The sequence below is a fragment of the Pantherophis guttatus genome, chromosome 8, assembly GCF_059756535.1.
Source record: "Pantherophis guttatus breed Tessera chromosome 8, ASM5975653v1, whole genome shotgun sequence".
Classification (NCBI taxonomy): Eukaryota; Metazoa; Chordata; class Lepidosauria; order Squamata; family Colubridae; genus Pantherophis; species Pantherophis guttatus.
The window spans coordinates 4,421,126-4,448,821 of record NC_142070.1 but is presented as its reverse complement, the minus strand read 5'-3'; the positions used below and the strand labels follow the sequence as shown (position 1 = coordinate 4,448,821).

The 27,696-nt window shown below is 46.9% G+C and overlaps 1 protein-coding gene across 1 annotated transcript in view; it reads left to right on the top strand.

The window, feature by feature from the left end:
- The first annotated feature begins 4,514 nt into the window (after positions 1–4,514).
- The window catches only part of ADRA1D (adrenoceptor alpha 1D), a 50,267-nt gene continuing 27,085 nt past the window's right edge, over positions 4,515–27,696 (top strand). Inside the window, exon 1 of the mRNA XM_060687193.2 lies at positions 4,515–5,881. Coding sequence (XP_060543176.1) covers positions 4,933–5,881 — 949 coding nt within the window. The 5' untranslated portion in view covers positions 4,515–4,932. The remainder of the gene's footprint in view (positions 5,882–27,696) is intronic.

The following is a 27,696-nucleotide window of genomic DNA, read 5'->3' as shown; positions in this document are numbered from 1 at the left end:
GTTATGAGCCACTCCCCCCCCTGTGTGTGTGTGTGTGTGTGTGTGTGTTGGGCAGAGGGGGGGTTGGACTAGATGACCTCTGAGGTCCCTTCCAGCTGTGTCTTTTTTTCCCCCTGTTATGAGCCACTCCCCCCCCCCTGTGTGTGTGTGTGTGTGTGTGTGTGTGTGTGTGTGTGTGTGTGTGTTGGGCAGAGGGGGGTTGGACTAGATGACCTCTGAGGTCCCTTCCAGCTGTGTCTTTTTTTCCCCTGTTATGAGCCACTCTCCCCCCCTCTGTGTGTGTGTGTGTGTGTGTGTGTGTGTTGGGCAGAGGGAGGGTTGGACTAGATGACCTCTGAGGTCCCTTCCAGCTGTGTCTTTTTTTTCCCCCTGTTATGAGCCACTCTCCCCCCCTCTGTGTGTGTGTGTGTGTGTGTGTGTGTGTTGGGCAGAGGGAGGGTTGGACTAGATGACCTCGAAGGTCCCTTCCAGCTGTGTCTTTTTTTTCCCCCTGTTATGAGCCACTCTCCGCCTGTGTGTGTGTGTGTGTGTGTGTGTGTGTGTTGGGCAGAGGGGGGTTGGACTAGATGACCTCTGAGGTCCCTTCCAGCTGTGTCTTTTTTTTCCCCCTGTTATGAGCCACTCTCCCCCCCTGTGTGTGTGTGTGTGTGTGTGTGTGTGTGTGTGTGTGTGTGTGTGTTGGGCAGAGGGGGTTGGGCTAGATGACCTCGAAGGTCCCTTCCAGCTGTGTCTTTTTTTTCCCCCTGTTATGAGCCACTCTCCCCCCGTGTATGTGTGTGTGTGTGTGTGTGTGTGTGTGTGTGAGTGAGTGAGTGTGTGTGTGTGTGTGTGTGTGTGTGTGTGTGTTGGGCAGAGGGGGGGTGGGCTAGATGACCTCGAAGGTCCCTTCCAGCTGTGTCTTTTTTTTCCCCCTGTTATGAGCCACTCTCCGCCTGTGTGTGTGTGTGTGTGTGTGTGTGTGTGTGTGTGTGTGTGTGTGTTGGGCAGAGGGGGGGTTGGACTAGATGACCTCTGAGGTCCCTTCCAGCTGTGTCTTTTTTTTCCCCCTGTTATGAGCCACTCTCCCCCCCTCTGTGTGTGTGTGTGTGTGTGTGTGTGTGTTGGGCAGAGGGAGGGTTGGACTAGATGACCTCTGAGGTCCCTTCCAGCTGTGTCTTTTTTTTCCCCTGTTATGAGCCACTCTCCCCCCCTGTGTGTGTGTGTGTGTGTGTGTGTGTGTGTGTGTGTGTGTGTGTTGGGCAGAGGGGGTTGGTCTAGATGACCTCGAAGGTCCCTTCCAGCTGTGTCTTTTTTTTCCCCTGTTATGAGCCACTCTCCCCCCCTGTGTGTGTGTGTGTGTGTGTGTGTGTGTGTGTGTGTGTGTTGGGCAGAGGGGGTTGGGCTAGATGACCTCGAAGGTCCCTTCCAGCTGTGTCTTTTTTTTCCCCCTGTTATGAGCCACTCTCCCCCCGTGTATGTGTGTGTGTGTGTGTGTGTGTGTGTGAGTGAGTGAGTGTGTGTGTGTGTGTGTGTGTGTGTGTGTGTGTGTGTGTGTGTTGGGCAGAGGGGGGGTGGGCTAGATGACCTCGAAGGTCCCTTCCAGCTGTGTCTTTTTTTTCCCCCTGTTATGAGCCACTCTCCGCCTGTGTGTGTGTGTGTGTGTGTGTGTGTGTGTGTGTGTGTGTGTGTGTTGGGCAGAGGGGGGGTTGGACTAGATGACCTCTGAGGTCCCTTCCAGCTGTGTCTTTTTTTTCCCCCTGTTATGAGCCACTCTCCCCCCCTCTGTGTGTGTGTGTGTGTGTGTGTGTGTGTTGGGCAGAGGGAGGGTTGGACTAGATGACCTCTGAGGTCCCTTCCAGCTGTGTCTTTTTTTTCCCCCTGTTATGAGCCACTCTCCCCCCCTCTGTGTGTGTGTGTGTGTGTGTGTGTGTGTTGGGCAGAGGGAGGGTTGGACTAGATGACCTCGAAGGTCCCTTCCAGCTGTGTCTTTTTTTTCCCCCTGTTATGAGCCACTCTCCGCCTGTGTGTGTGTGTGTGTGTGTGTGTGTGTGTTGGGCAGAGGGGGGTTGGACTAGATGACCTCTGAGGTCCCTTCCAGCTGTGTCTTTTTTTTCCCCCTGTTATGAGCCACTCTCCGCCTCTGTGTGTGTGTGTGTGTGTGTGTGTGTTGGGCAGAGGGGGGGTTGGTCTAGATGACCTCGAAGGTCCCTTCCAGCTGTGTCTTTTTTTTCCCCTGTTATGAGCCACTCTCCCCCCCTCTGTGTGTGTGTGTGTGTGTGTGTTGGGCAGAGGGGGGTTGGGCTAGATGACCTCGAAGGTCCCTTCCAGCTGTGTCTTTTTTTCCCCCTGTTATGAGCCACTCTCCCTGTGTGTGTGTGTGTGTGTGTGTGTGTGTGTGTGTGTGTGTGTGTGTGTTGGGCAGAGGGGGTTGGTCTAGATGACCTCGAAGGTCCCTTCCAGCTGTGTCTTTTTTTTCCCCTGTTATGAGCCACTCTCCCCCCCTGTGTGTGTGTGTGTGTGTGTGTGTGTGTGTGTGTGTGTGTGTGTTGGGCAGAGGGGGTTGGGCTAGATGACCTCGAAGGTCCCTTCCAGCTGTGTCTTTTTTTTCCCCCTGTTATGAGCCACTCTCCCCCCGTGTATGTGTGTGTGTGTGTGTGTGTGTGTGTGAGTGAGTGAGTGTGTGTGTGTGTGTGTGTGTGTGTGTGTGTGTTGGGCAGAGGGGGGGTGGGCTAGATGACCTCGAAGGTCCCTTCCAGCTGTGTCTTTTTTTTCCCCCTGTTATGAGCCACTCTCCGCCTGTGTGTGTGTGTGTGTGTGTGTGTGTGTGTGTGTGTGTGTGTGTGTGTGTTGGGCAGAGGGGGGGTTGGACTAGATGACCTCTGAGGTCCCTTCCAGCTGTGTCTTTTTTTTCCCCTTGTTATGAGCCACTCTCCGTGTGTGTGTGTGTGTGTGTGTGTGTGTGTGTGTGTGTGTGTGTGTGTGTGTGTGTGTGTGTGTGTGTTGGGCAGAGGGGGGGTTGGTCTAGATGACCTCGAAGGTCCCTTCCCGGCTCTTGTTGTTTCTTCCCAATCGGTTCGGCGGCTGCGGGCGCTGCGGCAGCTCCGGCCGGCCCGCCGTCTCTTTGCTGCCCTCTAGCGTCTGCCGGGGGCGGCCGGTGGTGGCAGCGCCTGGGAATCCTTCAATGGAGCTATTTTCGGGCTGAAGCTCCGCCCGCCTCCCGCCCGGCTGCTCCGCTGAGAAACGCGGCGGGGACCCTCCGCTCCGCCAGCCCCGCAACGCCTCGCCTCGCCTCGCCCGGCCGGCCGGCCGCCACGCTGCCCCCGAGACCCCCGCGCTGCACCGGAGCGGCCTCGCCCGGGCTTGGCAGGCGCCGGATTGAGCCCGCTTCGCTGTCCGGAGGGTCGCGCCGGTTCTTTTTCTTTTTCTTTTCTTTTTTTTGCGGGATGAAGGAGGCTTTGAGGGAGACCGGGAAGGAGTGAAGAGTCTCTTTCTTTCTTTCTTTCTTTCTTTCTTTCTTTCTTTCTTTCTTTCTTTCTTTCTTTCTTTTCTTTCTTTCTTTCTTTCTTTCCTGTCTTCCTTCCTTCTTCCTTTCCTGCCTACTATTATTTCACCCACTTGATCTTTCCTTTCCCTTGTGCTTCTGCTTCTTTCCTTCCATTATTCCACCCATTTTATCCTTTCTTTCCTTTGTGCTTGTCTTTCCTTCCTTCCATTATTTCACCCATTTTATCCTTTCTTTCCTTTGTGCTTGTCCTTCCTTCCTTCCTTCCATCCAGCCATCCGTTATTGCACCCCGCTTTATCCTTTCTTTCCTTTGTGCTTGTCCTTCCGTTCATCCTTCCGTTAGCTCACCCATTTTATCCTTCCTTTCTTCTGTGCTTATCTTTCCTTCCTTCGTTTCACCCACTTTGTCCTTTCTTTCCCTTGGGCTTGTCCTTCCTTCCTTCCTTCCTTCCTTCTTTCCTTTTTTTCTTTCTTCTTTCCTTTGTGCTTGTCCTTCCTTCCTTCCACCCACTCATCCACCTATTTATCCTTCCATTCTGTTGTGCTTGTCTTTCCTTCCTTCCTTCTTTCCTTCATTTCACCCACCTCATCCTTTCTTTCCCTCGGGCTTGTCTTTCCTTCCTTCCTTTCTCCTTTCCTTTTTTTCCTTCCTTCCCTCCTTCCATCGTTTCACCCACTTTATCTTTTCTTTCTCTTCTGCTTCACTTTCCTTCCTTCCTTCCTTCCTCTCCTTTTTTTCCTTTTCTTCCTTTCCTTTCCCTTCCCTTCCTTTCCCTCTCCCAGATCATGGAAAGGCCCTCAGAATAACCCAAAGAGTTCTGCTGCTGTCAAATATTCCAGATTTGGATTTGGAGAGCACGACGGAGGGGTGTGGGGGGGTGCCTTAAGGTTTGTTATACCCCAAAGAGAAAGGAGAATAGATGCCTGAAGGCACGGAGATTGGGGGAAGCCAGGCAAGGTGAGTTTCTTGAGATCCAGCTCCTTTGTGGAATAAATCTGCCAGGGATGCGTGGCTGGAGACCGAGGAAGCGGTGAGCGATGTTAAGACAGAGTCGACCTTTGCAGGAACTGTCTGCTAAGGGAGGGAGATAGTGGGGGAAAGAAAGAAAGAAAGAAAGGAAGGAAGGAAGGAAGAAAGAAAGAAAGAAAGAAAGAAAGAAAGAAGAAAGAGAGAGAGAGAAAGAAAGAAAGAAAGAAAGAAAGAAAGAAAGAAAGAAAGAAAGAAAGAAAGAAAGAAAGAAAGAAAGAAAGAAAGATTAGGGAAGAAGGAAGGAAGGGACTATCTCCATATGCTTTAAAAAAGGGGAGGGGGCTTCGGGATTTTTCAGCAGGGGTCAACCTTCCTCCCGGGATGCAGTAGGGGAGCGGTGGGAGAGACAAGCCGGCCCCTCTCCCCGTTGCGCTGCTGAGCCTCCGTCCCCGATGGAGACTGAGCCGTTTTGAAAAAGAATGACTTTCACTGACCGGATTAATGCCAGCTTGAATGGGAACCACACAGGAGAAGCCGGTGGGATTAACGGGTCCTTGAGCAGAGAAGATGCCTTCTCCAACACCAGCGCCTCCGTAACTCAGGGACTGAGCCTGCAGTCGGTGGGCGTCGGGGTCTTCCTAGCCATCTTCATCCTCTTGGCGATCGTGGGCAACATCTTGGTCATCCTCTCGGTGGCCTGCAACCGGCACTTGCGGACGGTCACTAACTACTTCATCATCAACCTGGCCATCGCGGACTTGCTCCTCAGCACTACCGTCCTGCCCTTCTCGGCTACCTTGGAGGTCCTGGATCTGTGGGTCTTCGGACGCATCTTCTGCGACATCTGGGCCGCCGTGGACGTCCTGTGTTGCACCGCTTCCATCATGAGCTTGTGCATCATCTCGGTGGACCGGTACATCGGGGTCAAGTACTCCCTCAAGTACCCCACCATTATGACGGAGAAGAAGGCCGTGGTTATCTTGGGGGTGGTCTGGCTCTCCTCCATGGTCATCTCCATCGGGCCCCTCTTGGGTTGGAAGGAAGAGCCTCCCGAAAGCGAGGAGTTCTGCACCATCACGGAAGAACCCGGCTATGCCCTCTTCTCGTCGCTCTTCTCCTTCTACTTGCCCCTCTTGGTCATCCTGGTGATGTACTTCAACATCTACGTGGTGGCCAGGAGGACCACCAAGAGCCTCGAAGCCGGGGTCAAGAAAGAACGGAACAAATCCATGGAAGTGGTGCTTAGGATCCATTGCCGGAACGTCTTGGAGGATTCGTTGGCCAGCACCAAGAGACATACCTTCAGAAGCTCTCTCTCAGTCCGGCTTTTGAAGTTCTCCAGGGAGAAGAAGGCAGCCAAGACATTGGCCATCGTGGTCGGGGTCTTCATTCTCTGCTGGCTGCCGTTCTTTTTCGTCCTGTCGTTCGGTAAGTAGGACGGCTTCGGCCTCGCACATTTCAGGGGTCGGTCGTTAGACTGGTTGAGCAAGTGTTGGCGTGGCCGTATTTTATCTCTGGTTCAGGAGAGCTGATTATCTTCCCCCCTAGAAGGGATCAAACATGGGAATCATTGTTCTCCGGTTAGGCCCTCCAGTGACCCAACAAAGTTTTGGCTTTAAATCCAAATTTGGGAGTCCTTGAAGCTGGCTGAGTTTGGTGGCTTTCTTGAAGACATTTCATGACCCAACTAAGTAACATCGTCAGTGCTAGAAAGGAGGGGGATTTCTGGAGAGGAGGGGGGAACGGCTGTGGGCTCCTTGATGCTCTCTGAGCTTGGTGGTTTTCTTGCAGGCATTTCATGACCCAACTAGGTAACATCATCAGTGCTAGAAGGGAGTGGGAGGAGGAGGAGGAGGAGGAGGAGGAGGAAATGGACTGTGGGGTCCTTGGTACTCTCTGAGCTTGGTGTTTTTCTTACAAACGTTTCATGACCCAACTAAGTAACATCATCAGTGCTAGAAGGGAGTGGGAGGAGGAGGAGGAGATGGAGGAGGAGGAGGAGGAGAAGAACTGTGGGGTCCTTGGTACTCTCTGAGCTTGGTGTTTTTCTTGCAGACGTTTCATGACCCAACTAAGTAACATGATCAGTGCTAGAAGGGAGTGGGAGGAGGAGGAGGAGGAGGAGGAGGAGGAGGAGGAGGAGGAGGAGGAGGAGGAGGAGGAGGAGGAGGAGGAGAACTGTGGGGTCCTTGGTACTTGCTGCTCGGTGTTTTTCTTACAGACGTTTCATGACCCAACTAAGTAACATCATCAGTGCTAGAAGGGAGTGGGAGGAGGAGGAGGAGGAAGAGGAAGAGAAGAACTGTGGGGTCCTTGGTGCTTTCTGAGCTTGGTGTTTTTCTTGCAGACGTTTCCTGACCCAACTAGGCAACATCATCAGTGCTAAAACCCCCACTCCCTTCTGGCACTGATGATGTTACCTAGATGGGTCAGGAAACGTCTTCAAGAAAACAACCAAGCTCCCAGGACCCCCTCATTTCAACCCTGAGCTACCAATATTCTCCTCTATCAATCCGTATTCAGTTGGCTATTTACGGAGAAACCCAAGAATAACAACCTGGCCCACTAACAATGATCTCTCATGTAAGATTGGGAAACCCCACCCCACCCCAAAAAACACCTTCGATAGGGGACGAAATGTCCACATTTAAAGCTCATTTTAACTGCCAGCCACCCGTTCCACACATCCTTTATTATTAATAAATAATAAATAAATAAAATAAATCCTGAACAGCACGTCGAAGACTGCAAGATTTTTTTTTAAAAAATCTTTCTCGCAAAAATCCAAGGAAAGATTGGAGTCACAAGCCAGACTCGCCTTCTGTTCGAAACTTGCCAATAACACAACGCCGAAAGAAAGTTATGGTTATCGTTTTGAAGTCTTTAAGAGGCACCCGGTTTGGTTAAATGGCACCCAAACAGCTACAACACCTGCTTTAAAGCTCAGGATTTTTTCTGTTTGATTCTGATAAAGGTAGAAACTTGACAGCCCGGTAATGCAGCTAATACAGGGGTGGCTCAGTGGCTAAGACGCTGAGCTTGTCGATCGAAAGGTCGACAGTTCAGCGGTTCGAATCCCCAGTGCCGCGTAACGGGGTGAGTTCCCGTGACTTGTCCCAGCTTCTGCCAACCTAGCAGTTCGAAAGCAGGTAAAAAATGCAAGTAGAAAAATAGGGACCACCTTTGGTGGGAAGGTAACAGCGTTCCGTGCGCCTTTGGCGTTGAGTCATGCCGGCCACGTGACCACGGAGACGTCTTCGGACAGCGCCGGCTCTTCGGCTTTGAAACGGAGATGAGCACCGCCCCCTAGAGTCGGGAACGACTAGCACGTATGTGCGAGGGGAACCTTTACCTTTAATGCAGCTAATAATTAGGGAAGCACGTTAAGTTCTAACAGGCATGGAATCTCTTATTTAATGCTTGTTCTCTTTAGTGGGAGGCCACACAAAAAAAACTTATCCTAACAAACTTTGGATAGTGCGGATAGCTGCATCGGACAGGTCTCCTTCACAATTTTTCATTTTTCATTTTTCATTTTATTAAATTTGTATACCGCCCTACTCCCGAAGGACTCAGGGCGGTGAACAGGCACAAAATAAAACACATAAATACAAAAGTTAAAAAACATGATTAAAACCCAATTAAATAATTTTTGCCCGAGACAATTAAAACTCCCAATAATTTAAAACAAATTAAAATTTCAATTTAAAAATTTAAAAGAAGGGGAGAAAATTAGGCCAGGCCGGCCTGCTGGAATAGGAGTGTCTTCAAAACACGGCGGAAAGTGCGCAGATCCGGGATCCTCCGTATCTCCAATGACCTTCCATCAGTCCCTTTTGCAGAAGCTCCTGAGATGCCTCTCAAAGATTTGAAAGGGTTCCTTGCCCCCCCCAACTCTTTTTTATGATTCCCCTCCAGAAACAACGTTGGGGTCCCTGAGGGATGGGGCCGAGCTGGACTTGATGGCAAGCTGAAAAGGTCCACTTTGTCCACCAGAAGTCCACTTCGTTGGGGCACGTGGGACGGCGTTTAATCAACCTGGACCGTACTCGAAAAAGAGAAGCCGTTGTGAAATCTTGGAAATCTCAGGGCTGATGAGTAGACCAAGAAGTTCATGGAACCTTCTAGAACCGTGATGGCGAACCTATGGCACGCGTGCCACAGGTGGCACGCGGAGCCATATGGGTGGGCACCCGAGCTCAGCTCCACTTGATTTTCGGGCCTTCTGAGCCCACCAGAAGTAGGGAAACAGGCTGTTTCCTGCCTCCAGAGAGCCTGGGAGAGGGGGGAGGCCATTTTCACCGTCCCCAGGCTCCTAGAGAGGCTCTGGAGTCTGAGGAGAGCAAAAAAAACGGGCCTTCCGGTCCCACTGGAAGTTGGTAAATGGGCAGTTTCCGGCCTCCGGGGAGGTGAGGAAGGCTGTTTTTGCCCTCCCCAGGCTCCTAGAGAGGCTCTGGAGTCTGAGGAGAGCAAAAAAAACCAGGCCTTCTGGTCCCACTGGAAGTTGGTAAACGGGCAGTTTCCGGCCTCCGGAGGGCCTCTGGGGGGGGTGAGGAAGGCTGTTTTTGCCCTCCCCAGGCTCCTAGAGAGGCTCTAGGGCAGTGATGGCTAACCTTTTTGCCATCGTGTGCCAAAAGCGGAGGGAGCACGGTGGGGTCACATGCACGCGTGCCCACATCCAAAATTCTATGTGCCCCACCCCACTTTTGGCATGTGATGGCACAGTGGGCCCGGTAGGCCCGTTTTTTGCTTTCCCTAGGCTCCAGAGCCTTTCTAGGAGCCTGGGGAGGGCAAAAACAGCCTTCCCCACCCCCTCAGAGGCCCTCCGGAGGCCGGAAACAGTGTGTTTCCTGACTTCTGGTGAGCCCAGAAGGCCCGAAAATCAGCTGGCTGGCACACACATGCGTGCTGAAGCTGAGCTCGCGTGCCCACCGATATGGCTCCGCGTGCCACCTGTGGCACCCGTGCCATAGGTTCGCCATCACGGCTCTAGGGAGAGCAAAAAACGGAAGTGCGGGAGGAGCGGGGGAGGAGTGTGCACATGTGCGGGGGCGGGGCGCATATAATTATGGGTGTTGGCATGCTCACGCACGACCTCCCACACATCCCCCCCCTCCGCATTCCCCCCGCTTTTGGCACACGATGGCAAAAAGGTTAGCCATCACTGTCCTAGAACAAGGGTCTCCAACCTTGGCAAATTTAAGCCTGGCGGACTTCAACTCCCAGAATTCCCCAGCCAGAGTTGAAGAGTCCGCCAGGTTCTGGGAGTTGAAGTCCGCCAGGCTTAAACTTGCCAAGGTTGGAGACCCCTGTCCTAGAACACAGCCATAGTAACCTCCTTCTGTTTTGGTGCCTGGAATGCATGGACATCTCCGTAAAATTACTACAAGTCACGTTTTTCCCCTTCTTGGTAGCTCATTGGACTGGAGATGGACCGATTCCCTAAAAAGCGAACCCATTTTGGACCCAGAAGGTGCCTTCTGAACCAGGGTGATCGTAAGATCCACTCTAATTAGACCAAGTGGCTTCTAGATCTTCCTTCAGATGTCCTTGCCTGAAGATCTGCACCTGAAGAAGTCCACTTGGTGCCAAATCAGAGATCTTTAGGGCAGTGGTGAAATCTAATTTTTTTTTTACTACCAGTTCTGTGGACGCGTGGCTTGGTGGGCGTGGCAGGGGAAGGATACTGCAAAATCTCCATTCCCTCCCCACTCCAGGGGAAAGGATACTGCAAAATCCCCACTCCCTCCCTATTCCTGGGGGAAGGATATTGCAAAATCCCCATTCCGTCCCCACTCCTGGGAGAAAGGATACTGCAAAATCCCCATGCCCTCCCCACTCCTGGGGGAAGGATATTGCAAAATCTTCATTCCTTCCCCACTCCAGGGGAAGGATACTGCAAAATCTCCATTCCATCCCCACTCCTGGGGGAAAGGATACTGCAAAATCCCCATTCCCTCTCCACTCCTGGGGGAAGGTTATTGCAAAATCTCCATTCCCATCCCACTCCAGGGGAAGGATACTGCAAAATCCCCATTCCCTCCCTATTCCTGGAGGAAGGATATTGCAAAATCTCTATTCCCACATCACTCCTGGGGGAAGGATAGTGCAAAATCTCCATTCGCTCCCCACTCCAGGGGAAGGATACTGCAAAATCCCTATTCCCTCCCTACTCCTGGGGGAAGGATACTGCAAAATCCCCATTCCCACACCACTCCTGGGGAAGGATACTGCAAAATCCCCATTCCCACATCACTCCTGGGGGAAGGATATTGCAAAATCTCCATTCTCTCCCCACTCCTGGAGGAAGGATACTGCAAAATCCCCATTCCCTCCCCACTCCTGGGGGAAGGATATTGCAAAATCTCCATTCCCATCCCACTCCAGGGGAACGATACTGCAAAATCCCCATTCCCTCCCTACTCCAGGGGAAGGATACTGAAAAATTCCTATTCCCTCCCCACTCCTGGGGGAAGGATATTGCAAAATCTCCATTCCCATCCCACTCCAGGGGAAGGATACTGCAAAATCCCCATTCCCTCCCTACTCCAGGGGAAGGATACTGCAAAATCCCCATTCCCATCCTACTCCTGGGGGAAGGATATTGCAAAATCTCCATTCCCACCCCACTCTGGGGCCAGCCAGAAGTGGCATTTGCCGGTTTTCCGAACTGCTCAAAATTTCCGCTACCGGTTCTCCAGAACCTGTCAGAACCTGCTGGATTTCACCCCTGCTTTAGGACGAAAACAGTAAAGGATTCTTGTGCTAGTCCTGCTTTTATTAAAAAAAAATGTTGGGAAGAGGTGGGATTTGCCTTTGGAGATCCCCCCTCCCCCAAAAAAGATCCTCTGCCATCCCAAATTCCTTTTTATCCCCCTCCATTCAGATCCAAATATATATCTAGGTGGGGGTGCATCAAATCTTTCCCTGCCGCTGATCACCGAATTATGCCTCTTGCTGTGAGTCAATCAGTAGTAACCAAATTCATCCGACCAACTTGTTTATCCAGAGTAAATATCTAAGAAGAGCTGATATTCACCAGAAATAGATAGGAGCCCCCATGTGCAGGAAAGGTGTATCTGAATAGCAGGGGCTATTACAAAAAAAAACATGTTGAGATATTTGGAAAAAATGCAGGGAAGAGCAACTGAAGATGAATAAAAGGTCTGAAGACTAAAACATATGAAGAACGGTTGCAGGATTTGGATTTAGCTAGTCTGGTGAAGAGAAGGACCAGGGGAGACAGGATAGAGGTCTTCCAATATTTGAGGGGCTGCCATAAAGAGGAGGGGGGTCCACCTATGCTCCAAAGCCCCTGAAGGCAGGACAAGAAAACAATGGATGGAAACTAATGAGGAGAGAAGCAACTTGAAATTAAGGTGGAATTTCCTGACGGTGAGGACAATTAACCGGTGGTGCAGCTTGCCTTCATTGGTTGTAATAGGAATTGATTGGCCGATTTGGCACCTGAGCTTCACATCATAGGCTGAGAGAGAGTCACTGGCCCAAAGGCACCCAGTCGGCTTTCATGCCTAAGGTAGGACTAGAACTCACAGTCTCCTGGTCATTGGCCCAAATCACCTTATCAGCTTTCATGCCTAAAGCAGGACTAGAACTCACAGTCTCCTTGTAATTGGCCCAAAGTCACCCAGCCACCTTTCATGCCCAAAGTGGGACTAGAACTCACCGTCTCCTGGTCATTGGCCCAAAATCTCCCAGCCGCCTTTCATGCCCAAAGTGGGACTAGAACTCACCGTCTCCTGGTCATTGGCCCAAAATCTCCCAGCTGCCTTTCATGCCCAAAGTGGGACTAGAACTCACCGTCTCCTGGTGATTGGCCCAAAATCACCTTATCAGCTTTCATGCTTAAGGCAGGACTAGAACTCACAGTCTCCTGGTGATTGCCCAAAGTCACCCAGCCACCTTTCATGCCCAAAGTGGGACTAGAACTCACCGTCTCCTGGTGATTGGCCCAAAATCTCCCAGCTGCCTTTCATGCCCAAAGTGGGACTAGAACTCACCGTCTCCTGGTGATTGGCCCAAAATCTCCCAGCAGCCTTTCATGCCTAAGGCAGGACTAGAACTCACCGTCTCCTGGTGATTGGCCAAAGTCACCCAGCCACCTTTCATGCCCAAAGTGGGATTAGAACTCACCGTCTCCTGGTCATTGGCCCAAAATCTCCCAGCTGCCTTTCAGGCCCAAAGTGGGACTAGAACTCACAGTCTCCTGGTTTCTAGCCTGGTGCCTAAACCACTATACCCAAACTGGCTCTCCCCTTGCTCTTAGTAATATAGTAGTACCCCCCAAATTAATCTGTGGAGCAGGTGAGGAGTGGATTCTGAAACCTATCCATATAGTTAGCCTGGATTGCTGATGCGTTAAACAAACTCAAGTAAAAGTCAAATTTTATTTAGTGTTCATGGTTGGCTCGCTACAGCCTGGCCCACTGGTTGCCTAAAATTGAAAACAGGGTGGATAAAAATCAATGATTTTTTTAAAAAAATTAAAAAAATCAGATTTTTTTTAATTTAAATCGGATTTTTTTTATTTTTATCGAATTTATTTTAATAAAAAACTTTTGGGGTAAAAATCTATCGTAAGATAGTTTTTCTATTTAAGATACATAAATAATTTAGTTTATTCAGCATGAAATGGAGCTTAGTTATGTAGCACGAGGCTGTATATTCTGCAACACGGGGACTATCGGTGAGTCAACAGTGGGTCAAAGGAGTAGCAGAGATGACAGTTGCTCTTTAAAAATTATGATTTAAATCGAGTTGATTTAAATCAAGCCTTTTTACGAGTGATTTAAATCATGATTTAAATTGTGATTTAAACCAACTCGATTTAAATCAAATCCACCCTGATTGAAAACGTTGTTTTGCTTTGCATCCCGCTCCCAAATTCAGGAAAATTCACTGGGAGTGACTGGGCATCTTTTCTAGATTAAAAAAAATAAATTCATTCTTGAGTATTATCCTCAAATGTTATTAAATAGGCTAATAGCTGTTTATAGAAAATATCCAGACGGCAAATGCAGCATTGAGTCAATTGTCTGAAACAGTGTTTTTTTCTCAACTCTGTGGTAACTTTAAGCTCTGTAGGCTTCAACTCCCAGAATTCCCCAGGCAGCATTCTGACTGGAGGATTCTGGGAATTGAAGTCCGCACAGTTTAAAGCTGCCAAGGCTGGGGAATTCTGGGAGTTGAAGTTCTGGGAGTTGAAACACTGGTGTAAAAGGCACTAGACGACGTGTATTTCTAAGCAACCTCTGTGGCTGTCCGGGAAAACCAAGGAGGCTTAAATTCAGTTAGAACTTGGATGGGAGACCACTAAGAAATCCAAGAATAAAATAGGCTGAGAATTTGAAACATCCCAGGAAAAGGTAGTGGCTATGGGTGTGTTATGGTTGTGTAGAATTGTTGGTCAGTTATACGATGTGATGTGCATTAGATGCAGGGGACAGTGTCTTGGAAGCGTCAAACCTTTTTTCATCTGAAGTTTCTAGTCCATATTGTTGCAAAAATCTGTTAGACAGCGGCTTGCACTAATCTCAGGATTGGTGAAGGATGTAAATTGATCCATCCTACTGCATCGATTTATAATAGGACCAAAATAAGGTAAAAAGTTATTTGGGTGTGTTGCAAGAAAAGGGCACAGTGGAGGAAGTAACATTTATTCAGTGCAAAACCGGAATTTCTAATTAGCTTTGCAAAGATTTGGCAACACCTGAACACTTTAGAGTATTTTTAAAAGAGAAAATTGGGTCTTATCATATTTAAGCATGCTGGCTGGAGAATTCTGGGCGTTGAAGTCAAGCAGGTTAAAACTGCTGAGGATGGTAAACACTTGCTCGGATGGAAGCAAATTGTCCCAATAGTTGACTTTTAAGCATCTTTGTATTGTGCCATTTTTCACATTTAATTTCAAACTAGACTACAATATACAAGGCGAGACGCGATGACTTTAAATGGAAATCCTGGTCCAAGAAATAGGCAAGAAAAAAGAGGCACTAATTTTCTCAGCCAAACTTTTTGGCCTGTTTCAGAAATTTCGGTGCGCTTGTTTGTGTGTTTCTTTCTGTGCTTGTGTGTGTGAGGGAAGAAGGGGAGGATAAGGAAGAGAAGAAGGAAGAAAAGAAATAAAAAAGAAAGAGAGGAAGAAAGGAAAGGAAGAGGAGAGAGAGAGAAAGGGACTGGAAGGGTCGAGGATGAGGGAGGGAGGGAGGGAGGAGGGGAAGAAGAAAGAGAGGGAGGAATGAGCTAGGAAGGAAGGAAGGAATTAGGGAGGGAGGGAAGGAGGGAGGGAAAAGAAGAAAGGGAGGGAGGAATGAGCTAGGGAGAAAGCGGAAGGAAGGAAGGAAGGAAAAGAAAGGGAGGGAGGAATGAGCTAGGGAGAAAGAGGAAGGAAGGAAGGAAGGAATTAGGGAGGAAGAGAAGGAGAGAGGGAGGGAAAAGAAGAAAGAGAGGGAGGAATGAGCTAGGGAGAAAGCGGAAGGAAGGAAGGAAGGAAAAGAAAGGGAGGGAGGAATGAGCTAGGGAGAAAGAGGAAGGAAGGAAGGAAGGAATTAGGGAGGAAGAGAAGGAGAGAGGGAGGGAAAAGAAGAAAGAGATGGAGGAATGAGCTAGGGAGAAAGGGGAAGGAAGGAAGGAATTAGGGAGGGAGAGAAGGAGGGAGGGAGGGAAAAGAAGAAAGAGAGGGAGGAATGAGCTAGGGCGAAAGGGGAAGGAAGGAAGGAAGGAAGGAAGGAAGGAAGGAAGGAAGGAATTAATTAGGGAGGGAGAGAAGGAGGGAGGGAAAAGAAGAAAGGGAGGGAGGAATGAGCTAGGGAGAAAGGGGAAGGAAGGAAGGAAGGAAGGAAGGAAGGAAGGAAGGAAGGAAGGAAGGAAGGAAGGAAGGAATAAGGGCCTATGAATCTCAACTTACCCAAAATTGTGATGCTTTTGCGTGGGGGCCGTGCGTTTGGAAACCTTCCCTGTTTTGTCTTTAGGTAGGACCAACCTTGCATGCTTGCATGCTTGCATTCCTGGGGATTGGAAATGTTATTTCTAAAAAAGAAATAGGAATGTTGAAATGTATCTCCTAATTGCATGAAAAAAAACCTTCGGCAGGAATAGATAGTGGTAGAAGCAAGTCGCCAAACAATTCATTAGCCCAGCCTGTTTTGCTATCAACAAAATCCTAACCTTTGATTGGGGTGATAGCACATGAGCAGCTGAAATAATTTATAACGGAGGTCAGTTTAAAAAAAAAAATGCGTTATTCATGTGCAACCGAGGGACTGAGATAATTGGAATTTTGCAACATGTGTCTTCTACAGCACAAATAAGTGGAAATTTGGGTTTTTTAAAAAAATTGTTTTTATGACGCTTGCATGCAGGGGTGGGCTTCAAAAATTTTAGCAAGGGGTTCTCTGCCCAGTTGCTGGGTGGGCGTGGCCATGGTGGGCGTGGCCTAGTCAGCCTCCTGTACTATGGCGGGGGGGATGTTTTTGCCCTCCCCAGGCTCCAGAGGCTTTTCTCGAGCCTCCGGGAGAGCGAAAACGGCCTCCCCAGGCTCCAGGAGCCCTCTGGAGGCCGGAAATGGACCATTTCCGGCTTTCCCGAACTTCCAGTAGGCCCGTTTTTCGCCCTCCCCGAGCCTCCGCGCACGCCCTGCACTTGCCTGCATCAAAAACGGGCCACATGGGGACTCCTGGGAGGGGCGGAGTGGGCGGGCCAGCCAGGAGCAGGATTTGGGGGTTCTCCGAACTGTACAGAATCTTAGCTAGAGGTTCTCTCGAACCCCCAGCAGCCCCCCCTCTTTCTTCTTCTTCTTCTTCTTCTTCTTCTTCTTCTTCTTCTTCTTCTTCTTCTTCTTCTTCTTCTTCTTCTTCTTCTCCTCCTCCTTATTCCTTTTCCTTCCATATTTCTCTTCCACCTCTTCCTCCTCTTCCTCCTCCTCCTCTTCCTCCTCTTTCTTCTTCTTCTCCTCCTCCTCATTCCTTTTCCTTCTCATATTTCTCTTCCACCTCCTACTACTTCTACTTCTACTTCTTCTTCTCCTCTTCCTCCTCTTCCTCCTCCTCCTCCTCTTTCTTCTTCTTCTTCTTCTCCTCCTCCTCATTCCTTTTCCTTCTCATATTTCTCTTCCACCTCCTACTTCTACTTCTTCTCCTCCTCTTCCTCCTCCTCCTCCTCTTTCTTCTCTCCTCCTCCTCCTCATTCCTTTTCCTTCTCATATTTCTCTTCCACCTCCTTCTGCTCCTCCTTGTAGGAAACACTCCTTCTTCACAGGAAGAAATGCATCTTAGAGCACCACATGTATTAAAGACCACACCTAGAGTACTGCATCCAGTTTTGGTCGCCACGATGTAAAAAAGATGTGGAGACTCTAGAAAGAGTGCAGAGAAGAGCAGCAAAGATGATTAGGGGACTGGAGGCTAAAACATATGAAGAACGGTTGCAGGAACTGGGTATGTCTAGTTCAATGAAAAGAAAGACTTAGGGGTGACATGATAGCAGTCTTCCAATATCTCAGGGGCTGCCCACAAAGAAGAGGGAGTCAATCTGTTCTCCAAAGCACCTGAGGGCAGGACAAGAAGCAATGGGTGGAAACTAACCAAGGAGAGAAGCAACTTAGAACTAAGGAGAAATTGCCTGACAGTTAGAACAATTAATCTGTGGAACAGCTTGCCACCAGAAGTTGTGGATGCTCCAACACTGGACGTTTTTAAGAAGATGTTGGATAAGTATTTGTCTGCAATCGCATAGGGATTCCTACCAGAGCAGGGGGTTGGACTAGAAGACCTCCAAGGTCCCTTCCAATTTTGTTTGCAATCTTGAAAGGCATTAAAAAGAAAAACGCCACCGGCTGTTTACTCCTTTCTGGAAACAAAGGCAAGAGTGTAGCTATTCTCTCTAAGCAAATACAGCAGCCAACATCTGCCAGCTCCAATTGACGAAAGTCAAACAATCCGGCCTGTGAGAGCTCCTGAAACCCAGAATTTTAGAGCTGCATGGAGCGTTCCCAGCGAGATATATTTAACATAAGTCTCCTCGCTGATTGAAAAGATGTAAAAGTGACTGAGCTATTTTTACGCAGTCCATCGCTACAGACATGAGTCAGCTTTCACCTCTCCTGAATACAGATTGGCAGTTCTGGGCTGGAGAGAGGAGTTGTAGTGGCTGGTCCAAAGCCAAAAGAGAGAGAAGGACAGAAAGAGAGAGGGAGAGAGAGGGGGTGGAAGAGAGAGAGAGAGAGATGGAGAGAGATGATAGAAACAGAAAGAGAGAGAGAGAGATGATAGAAACAGAAAGAGAAGGAGGGAGGGAGGGAAAGAGAGAAAGAGATGGAGGGAGGGAGGCATAGAGATGATAGAAAGAGAAGGAGGGAGGGAGAGAAAGAGGGAGGGAGGGTGGGAGGGAGAGGGGAGGGGGAGAGAGATAGATGGATAGAGATGATAGAAACAGAAAGAGAGAGAGAGAAGGAGGGAGGGAGAGAAAGGGAGAAATGGAGGGGGAGAGAGAGATTGATAGAGTTGATAGAAACAGAAGGAGAGAGAGGGAGGGAGAGAAAGGGAGGGAGGGAGAGAGAGAAATGGATAGAGATGATAGAAATAGAAAGAGATTGAGGGAGGGAGGGGGAGAGAGAGAGAAAGACAGGAAGAGAGAAGGAGAGAGAAATGGATAGAGATGATAGAAATAGAAAGAGATGGAGGGAGGGAGGGGGAGAGAGAGAGATGGATAGAGATGATAGAAACAAAGAAAGAGAGGGAGAGGGAGGGAGGGAGAGAAAGAGAGAAAGACAGGAAGAGAGAAGGAGAGAGAGATGGATAGAGATGATAGAAAGGAAGAGAGGGAGGGAAAGAAAGATAGAGATGATAGAAACAGAAAGAGAAAGAGAGGGAGGGAGAGGGAGAGAGATGGAGAGAGATGATAGAAACAGAAAGAAACAGAGAGAGGGAGGGAGAGAAAGAGAGAAAGGGGGGAAGGAGAGAGAGATGGAGAGAGATGATAGAAACAGAAAGAAACAGAGAGAGGGAGGGAGAGAAAGAGAGAAAGGGGGGAAGGAGAGAGAGATGGATAGAGATGACAGAAACAGAAAGAGAGGGGGGGAAGGAAAAAACAGGAAGATTTGAGACCCTGGGTCTGGCCGCTTTTCCCCTCTGCAGTGCATCTCCGGGGCTTCCAACTGAAGAGATGGATGAAGGCATGGGCCACACTGACTTTGTCATTGTAGGCAGTGCTTACATCACCCGGTGCCAACGTCCCTCTATGTGTGATTGGCGGGAAATGTTGTTGCAATATAGCGAGGACCACTTGAGAACCTCTGGAAAGGGCACCTATGAGCTTGCTTGCTTGCTTACTGATGGAGTGATTTGGGTTTTTTTTTCAACCCCGCCTTTATTACTTTTTAAGTAATGAGTAAATAACCTAAGACTCCATCCTTCTCTTGTTTTCCGCACAACAATGAAGTGGGTTGGACTGAGGGGGGGTTGGACTGGCCCAAAGCCACCCAGTTGGATCTCATACCTAAGGTGGGACTAGAACTCACCATCTCCTGGTGATTTGCCCAGGGTCACCCAAGTGTCTTTCATGTGTAAGGTGGACTAGAACTCACAGTCTCCTGGTGATTGGCCCAAAGTCACCCAGCTGGATATCATGCCTAAAGTGGGACTAGAACTCACCATCTCCTGGTGATTTGCCCAGGGTCACCCAACTGTCTTTCACGTTTAAGGTGGGACTAGAACTCACCATCTGGGGATTGGCCTAAAGTTCTCCAGCCAGCTTTCATGTCTAAGGCAGGACTAGAACTCACAGTCACCTGGTGATCGTTCCAAAGTCTCCCAGCCAGCTTTCATGGCTAAGACAAGACTAGAACTCACAGTCACCTGGTGATTGGCCCAAAATCACCTAGCCAGTTGGTTAAGCTGGTCATCACATATAACATTGGGCATGGATATGTGATGACCAACTTAACCAACTGGCTAGGTGATTTTGGGCCAATCACCAGGTGACTGTGAGTTCTAGTCTTGTTTTAGCCATGAAAGCTGGCTGGAAGACTTTGGAACGATCACCAGGTGACTTGGTGCCTTTAGCAACAGAAAATCTGGTCTCCATTGCGGCCGTAAATCGAGGACTATCCGTATTGCTAAAGCTACACACCTGTGGACATCATAATTTATTCCCAATAAGTTATAAATGTTATAACATAGATCACCAGGTGACTTCTTCTTGTCCATTTATGTTAGGAGATACCTTCTGTCTTTCTATCCAGGTTCACACATTACACTTTATCTTCACAAAACATGATTCATCAGCTCGGTTGTAAATCTATGGCCTGCATTCACACATGATGCCCTTAGGTAGTTATATAATCTCAAAGTTTGCTGGATTGTAAGTGGACATCATTTGTTTTGCATACTCAATCTGTTGGGTCAACAGATGCTTGATGTCAACATCATGGGCTCCATCATTGGAAGCTTTCTTCTTTTTTTAAAAAAAAAAAGTTTTTTATTTTTCAATTTTTTAAAATACATACATTCCATCTTTCCTTAAGCAGTGTGTTGTCTGGGTACAACTATCTCTGTGCAACATCCTTCAACATTTACAACATCATTCGCATTCACATTACTTCTCTAAACTTTAAAATTACAATACATTAAACCATTAAACATTATCATACTCTTCATTTTCTTCTTATTATCTTCTAATAATAGTACAACAATAATATTGAACATTGTTATTCTCGTCGTACATATGCTAACAACGGTCATCTTATTTATAGCTCTGTCTTAATATATTTTCTATTTTTCTTCAGTCTTCTTCATTTCCAGATTCCTTTTTTTATTCTCTAACCGTTGATAAAATACTTCCCATAATCGTATAATATTTAGTTTGTTCTCTCTCCTTAATTGCTAGTGTTAATCTGTTCATTTCTGCACATTCTAATATCATTGGGGGCTTTTGAGAAGAGACTGGACGGCCATTTTTTCGGCATGATATCAGGACTCCTGCTCGAGCAGGGGGTTGGACTAGAAGACCTCCGAAGTCCCTTCCAAACGTATTATTCTATGTTCTATATCCATTATGGCGAACCTATGGCACGCGTACCACAGGTGGCACGTGGAGCCATATCGGTGGGCACGCAAGCGTTGCCCTAGCTCAGCTCTGGCTCGCACATCTGATTTTCAGGCCTTCCGGGCCCACCGGAAGTCAGCAAAAGGGCTGTTTCCAACCTCTGGAGGGCCTCTGTGGGGGGTGGGGAAGGCCCGTTTTTGCTCTCCCCAAGCTCCTAGAAAGCCTCTGGAGCCCGGGGAGGGTGAAAAACGGGACTTCCGGTCCCACCGGAAGTCAGCAAAAGGGCCGTTTCCGACCTCTGGAGGGCCTCTGTGGGGGGTGGGGAAGGCCCGTTTTTGCCCTCCCCAAGCTCCTAGAAAGCCTCTGGAGCCCGGGGAGGGCGAAAAATGGGACTTCCGGTCCCACCGGAAGTCAGCAAAAGGGCTGTTTCCAGCCTCCAGAGGCTTTCTTGGAGCCTGGGGAGGGCAAAAAATGAGCCTACTAGGCCCACCATGCCGTCGCGTGCCAAAAGCGGGGGGAGTACGGGGGATGTGTGTCACGCGCGCATGCGCAGGGGGGCGGGGCGCATTGAATGATGGGCGTGGGCACCTGCTCCCCCCACTTTTGGCACGCAATGGCAAAAAGGTTAGCCATCCCTGTTCTATATTATTCCAACTCTCAAGAGGAGTTTGGCCTAAATGGTGAATCGTATTGAGTTGCCTTGAGAAGAAACCCAGAGATATAATGTGGCGGGTTAGCTGAATTCGGCTTATTCACAAGCCATGTTTTTAGCAGATCCTGGCTTAGTGCAATGCATAGACTGACATTTATTTATTTATTTATTTATTTATTTATTTATTTATTTATTTATTTGTGTATTTATGTATTTATGTATTTATGTATTTATTTATTTAAATTTCTATACCGCCCTTCTCCTTTCGGACTCAGGGCAGTGAACAGCCAAAAATAAAACATTTGTACACAAAAGTTAAAATAGTTTTAAAATAATTAAATAAAGTTTGGCCCATAATTTAAAACATTTCAATTAAAATCAGTATCAATTTTAAAAACCAATATAAAATCAGGCCAGCCCGGCTAACTGAAAGAAATAGGTTTTAAGGACATATCTACCAAGAACCATTGTTGATGGAACAGTGTGATGAAGACATTTTGTGTGTGGAGAACGAAGATTGCTATTTTGACTGTTTGTGGATTTTGTTATGTTTTGTTCTGTTTATTTTTTTTTTAAAAAAAAGATCCAGACACACCGGAGCATTAGCCATCTGTTTTTCTTTAGTTTTCCATTCGTTTCCTGTCAAAAAAAAAATCTACAGGAACTTTCATCGCCTTGTTTGATAGCGCAATCTTGGGAAACTCCAGGTGGTCTTGCAAAATAAGCTGAGGGAAAACCATTGTGCCGTATCTCAAACACACACACACAAACGCGGGGAGGGAAGTATTTTACATAAGCATCTTCATTATTTTTTTTTTGTTGTCAGTTTGAAAGACATTACTTTGAGAAACGTCCCTCAAACTAACAACAACAATGAGTCCCAGTTGCAATGATTCAATCACTTCAGACCACTGATCAACCGATTCTCCAAAGCACCTGAAGGGCAGGACAAGAAGCAACGGATGGAAACCAGTGAAGGAGAGTCAACCTAGAACTAACTAATTTTCTGACAGTGAGAAAAATTAATCCGTGGAACAACTTACCTTTAGAAGTTGTGGATGCTCCATCACTGGAGGCTTCTAAGAAGAGACTGGACAGCCATTTGTCTAAAATGGTAACGTCCAAGTTCCAAGGAACACCCCCCAATGAAACAAAAATTCCGAGGCTAGAAATTCCTCAAAGTTCCACTTTATTAGAGATGTCATATTGGCACATCTGGGAAAACCCGAATCTGAAATCTTCCAGGTTTTCCCCACCCAAAAGAAAGTCCAAGTCCCTTCCCGTGCACCCACATGTCCATCCCATGATCCAATTAAAGCACCATCTCAGTTGGAGTGTCAAGTTTCGAGGTTGTCTCAAATAAATTGCATTTCAAACAAAGTCTTTGAAGAAAAACTCCTATTTATTAAGCACGACATTCTAAACCCGACTCCAATTGAAGCCAACACTGACTTCCAGCCCCAAAACCCTCCCTTTCCGTTCCCCACTCCCCTGCACTCATTGGCCATCTTCCAAGTCATTCTACCCCTAATCTACCGCTCCAGCTCAAAGGAATTTCCCCCCTCCCATCCCATCTCCTAGGGGATATTATCTCCAGGGAAAATAAGTAGGTGAAAAGTCAAACGTCCCTTTCCAGACGCCTTCGCTTCTCCTTCTTATGTCAGCACTAGAGTAAATGCAGTTTGAAGTGCTGACATGGAGATGCCTCCCAGATATGCCACTCCAGGTGCAGGCTGAACGTCCTTGACTCTCTGAGAAAGGAATGTTATTATGACTACATATTCCTGCGACTCCATGCCAATCCCCCCCCCCTCTCCCAGTTTCCCACAGCACTAAATGTGGCAGCCCTGAAGATTTCAAAAAAAAGATGGCCTCCGGGGCTGACAGGTATAGGGTTTCCTGCTTGAGGAGGGGGTTGGACTAGAAGACCTCTAAGGTCCCTTCCAATTCTGTTATTCTGTTATTTCATTCAGTTACTAAGAACTTCCATCGGGAAGTGATTTCCTGGTCCTTATGCAGAGAAGTTGATAGCTCAGCATCTTCGATGACTGAAGGAATGGGACCAGGGATTTCTTAAAATCAAACATTGCGAGCCGAGGACAGCTTCAGTTTCAAATCTGAACTCCAGTTCTCCTGATCTCTGTTTATTTTCTCAACTCTTGAGATTGAGGGTTTCTTGGGACAGAAACCAAATTATGCTAGGAATTTTGAACGTGGGGGCCGAACGCTGCAGCCTTAACATTTCAGCGAGGAGTTTTAGCCATCGTGTTTAAGGCACCCATAGGAAGTTGCTCTCGAAAACAACATTTGAAAAGGCCGAAAAACTCCTTTTAATTAATTTATTTTTTGGTCAGTTAAATTTGGATCCTGAAACGTGGCGTATCTAAGTTTTTCGGACGTGACCAAAATACAGATTCGGCTCCTAACCTGAAAGTCCAACAACCTGTTTGCAGCTAAGCGGGTGAGATTCAGCCTAGCTTGTCTTTCCCACACTAAAAAAAAAAGAGAGAGAGAGAATTAGAGGAATTTTTTTCTTCAAACATCAGGTGGATTAAACTGTGAGATCTGAGGCCCTTGAAAGAGTGCAGAGAAGTTTATGGCGATTCTCAGCCATCCAGAAATTGTCCCAAAGGTGTTTTTTTTCAGGAGGCCACTGGACTTTCTGTTTTTTTCTTTGAAGACATTTCGCTTCTCATCCCAGAAGCTTCTTCAGCTCTGACCGGATGGTGGGGAATGGAAGGATTTAAATTCCTTGGTCATTTGCATCCTTTTTAGAGAGACGTTGAGGCCACTTGGAGATTTGTCTGTGTCCTCAGTTGTCCCAGAGGACAATTGCTGTTTCAAGGGGCAACTGGACTTTTCATGTTTTTTCTTTGAAGACGTTTCACTTCTCATCCAAGAAGCTTCTTCAACTCTGACCGGATGGTGGGGAATGGAAGGATTTAAATTCCTTGCAGACAGCTGGTCATTTGCATCCTTTTAGAGACTCGCTGAGCTGAGGAAGCTTCTTAACCGCTGAGCCACCATGATCCAACTTGGAAATGAAAAATGAAGAGGAATTTCCTGACAGGGAGAACAATTAATGGAACAGCTTCCTCCCTGGAGACATGGGTGCAGGGTGGATAAAAATCAATGATTTTTTTTTTAAAAAAAAAAATCAAACCAAAATCGGATTTTTTAAAATTTAAATCAGATTTTTTTTTATTTAAATCGGATTTTTTTTATTTTTATCAAATTCATTTTAATAAAATGCTTTTGGAGTAAAAAAAAATCTATCTAAAGATAGTTTTCTATTTAAGATCCATTCATAATTGAGTTTATTCAGCATGAAGGGGAGCAGGGGTGGGTTCTAAAAATTTTTACTACCGGTTCTGTGGGCATGGCTTATTTTGTGGGTGTGGCTTGGTGAGGGGGTAATGTGACTGGGTGGGCGTGGCCAACTTTTTTTTTTTTACTTTTAAAAGCATTTTTTTCTACAATCTTAAGAGGTTGCAAAAAAAAAATGCTTTGAAAAGCCTCTGACGATCCCAGCTGAGCTGTGGGATCATCAGAGGCTCTTTTTTTTTACTTTTAAAAGCATTTTTTCCGCTGAAGAGGTTGTAGAAAAAAATGCTTTTAAAAGAAAAAAAAAAGCCTCTGATGAGGTGGGCGGGGTAAGCGAGCAGCGACCGGGCCAGGGACCGGTTCGGGGGTGTGGCCAGCCAATGTTATTACCGGTTCTCCGAACTACTACAAATTTTTACTACCGGTTCTTGCGAACTGGGAGCAACCCACCACTGAAGTGGAGCCTAGTTATGTAGCACAGGAGGCTGTAAATATATATTCTGCAATATTGGGACTGTCGGTGAGTCCACAGCGAGTCAGAGGAGGAGCCGCTGCGGGACGGAGACGACAGTTGCTCTTTTAAAAATTACGATTTAAATCGAGCTGATTGAAATCAAGCCTTTTTGCTAGTGATTGAAATCCATGATTGAAATCGCGATTTAAATCAAATCCAACCTGCATGGCTGTTCCCATCACTGGAAGTTTTTCAAGAAAAAGATTGGACAATTATTTGTCCTGATTGGCTCATTTTCTGAGCTGGGAACAAACATTGATGGGACAGGGACTGCCACGGGAAAAGTCATGTTCCCTAGTTCCCATCAGATGGCAATATTTAGGGGAAGGGGATAGGGGCATTGCAGGGGTGGGCTGCTGGGAGTTCGCAGGGGTTCGGAAAGATTCTATGCAATTTGGAGAACCCCCAAATCCCACTCCTGGCTGGCCCCGCCCACCCTGTCTTATCCCTCCCAGGAATCCCCATGCCATTTTGGATGCAGGGTGCGTGCGGAGGCTCAGGGAGGGCAAAAAACGGCCTCCAGAGGGCCTCTGGAGCCTGGGGAGGCCATTTTTGCCCTCCCGGAGGCTTGAGAAAAGCCTCCGGAGCCAGGGGAGGGCAAACCACCCCTACCCCCACTCTGTGGTGCAGAAGGCCAACTAGGCCACGCCCACCTTGGCCACGCCCACTCAGCAACCGGGCAGAGAATCCCTTGCTAAAATTTTTGAAGCCCACCCCTGACGGCAATGCCGACCGTATCTGAGCTGCCAGGACGGTCTTGTAAATAACCTGGCCCTGTGCTAATTTGTTGATGCCATCTCACCTGAGTAAAATAAAACTCAATCAAGAAAAACAGAGTTGGAAGGGACCTTGGAGGTCTTCTAGTCCAACCCCCTGCCCAGGCAGGAAACCCTGTTAACCATTTCAGACAAAACGTTTTTCTAATCTTTCCTTAGAAGCCTCCAGTGATGGAGCACCACTCACAATTTCTGGTGGCAAGCTGTTCCACTGGTTAATTGTTCTCACCCGTTAGGAAGTTCCTCCTTAATTCTAGGTTGCTTCTCTCCTGGATTAGTTGCTTCTTGCTCTGCCTTCTGGGGCTTTGGAGAATAGGCTGACCTCCCTCTTCTTTGTGGCAGCCCCTCAACACTCCAGATGTTTGTAGAAGCCATGAGCAACATCTGGCGTTCCAGGTTCAGATTCGGCATTGCCTTAATTTGGTTTCTCTGTTTTGGCGTAGGGAACCCAAAATACCTTTCGCTTTCCCTACTTTACCAAGAAATACAAACTTTTGTAGCCTCGGTAAAGCTCCATCTGGCGTTTCTTTCAAGAGCTGTTTGCAACGGGATTAAATTCCGTCTCCTGTGCTTCCCATGGCTCCCAAATTAAATGCAGCAGGGTAGCTAAAATACCCTGAAATTTACAGCCTGCCAGCTAAATAAGGACTCCCATTATTTTATATAGGTACTCTGCCCAAGAAAATATAGCTTATCATCAAAAGGCATTTATTTTCTGGAAACAGAATGTCCTCTTTAAAACACTCTAATGCTTTAGCCGCCCACTCTGGCAGGGAGTAATTAAATTAAATTTGGGGACATCACACAGCATATTCATCCCTCATTACATCCCAGCAAGCCCGAAAGAGACAAATATGGGCCGGAAAGCAGCTTTTCTGCATTGTTTGCACATATAAAAGGACCACCTGTTTCTACGTTATTTTTTTTTTTACCGTTCATCACTTATATCGTAATTACAGCAAACGGGTTCATTAAGCTAATATCAGCGTGGCCTTATAAAAAGAAATCCCCTAGGAGGGATGGCTTGGTTATAGAATACATGTATTTATTTGTCTGCGTCTGCCTGCCTGTCTGTCTGTCTATCTATCTATTTAATCTTATCTTTAATTTTAATTTTAATTTTTTTTATTTTAATCTTTATTTATCTATATCTATCTACCTATCTGTCTAATCTAGCTATTTAATCTTATCTATTGATCGATCGATCTCCATTTAATTTTATCTATCTATATCTATCTAACTATCTATCTAATCTTATCTATCGATCTATTGATCTATCTCTATTTAATCTTATCTATTTATCTATAGATATCTTCCTATCTGTCTAATCTTATCTATCGATCTATCGATCTATCTCTATTTAATCTTATCTATTTTCCTAGCTATCTTCCTATCTGTCTAATCTTCCTATCTATTTAATCTTATCTATCTATCTATCTATCTATCTATCTATCTGTTTATCTATCTATCTATCTATCTATCTGTTTATCTATCTATCTGTGTCTAATCTATTTATTTTATCTATCTATGTCTATTTAATCTTATCTATCTATCTGTTTATCTATCTATCTGTTTATCTATCTATCTATCTGTTTCTATCTGTGTCTAATCTATTTAATCTTATCTATCTATGTCTATTTAATCTTATCTATTTATCTATAGCTATCTACCTATCTGTTTAATCTATCTATCTATTTAATCTTATCGATCTATCTATCTATCTCTATTTAATCTTATCTCTTTATCTATAGCTATCTTCTTATCTGTCTTATCTTCCTATCTATTTAATCTTATCTATCTATCTATGTCTGTTTATCTATCTATCTTCTAATTATCTATCTATCTATTTAATGTTATCTCTCTATATATATATATGTCTATATAATCTTATCTGTTTATCTATAGCTATCTACCT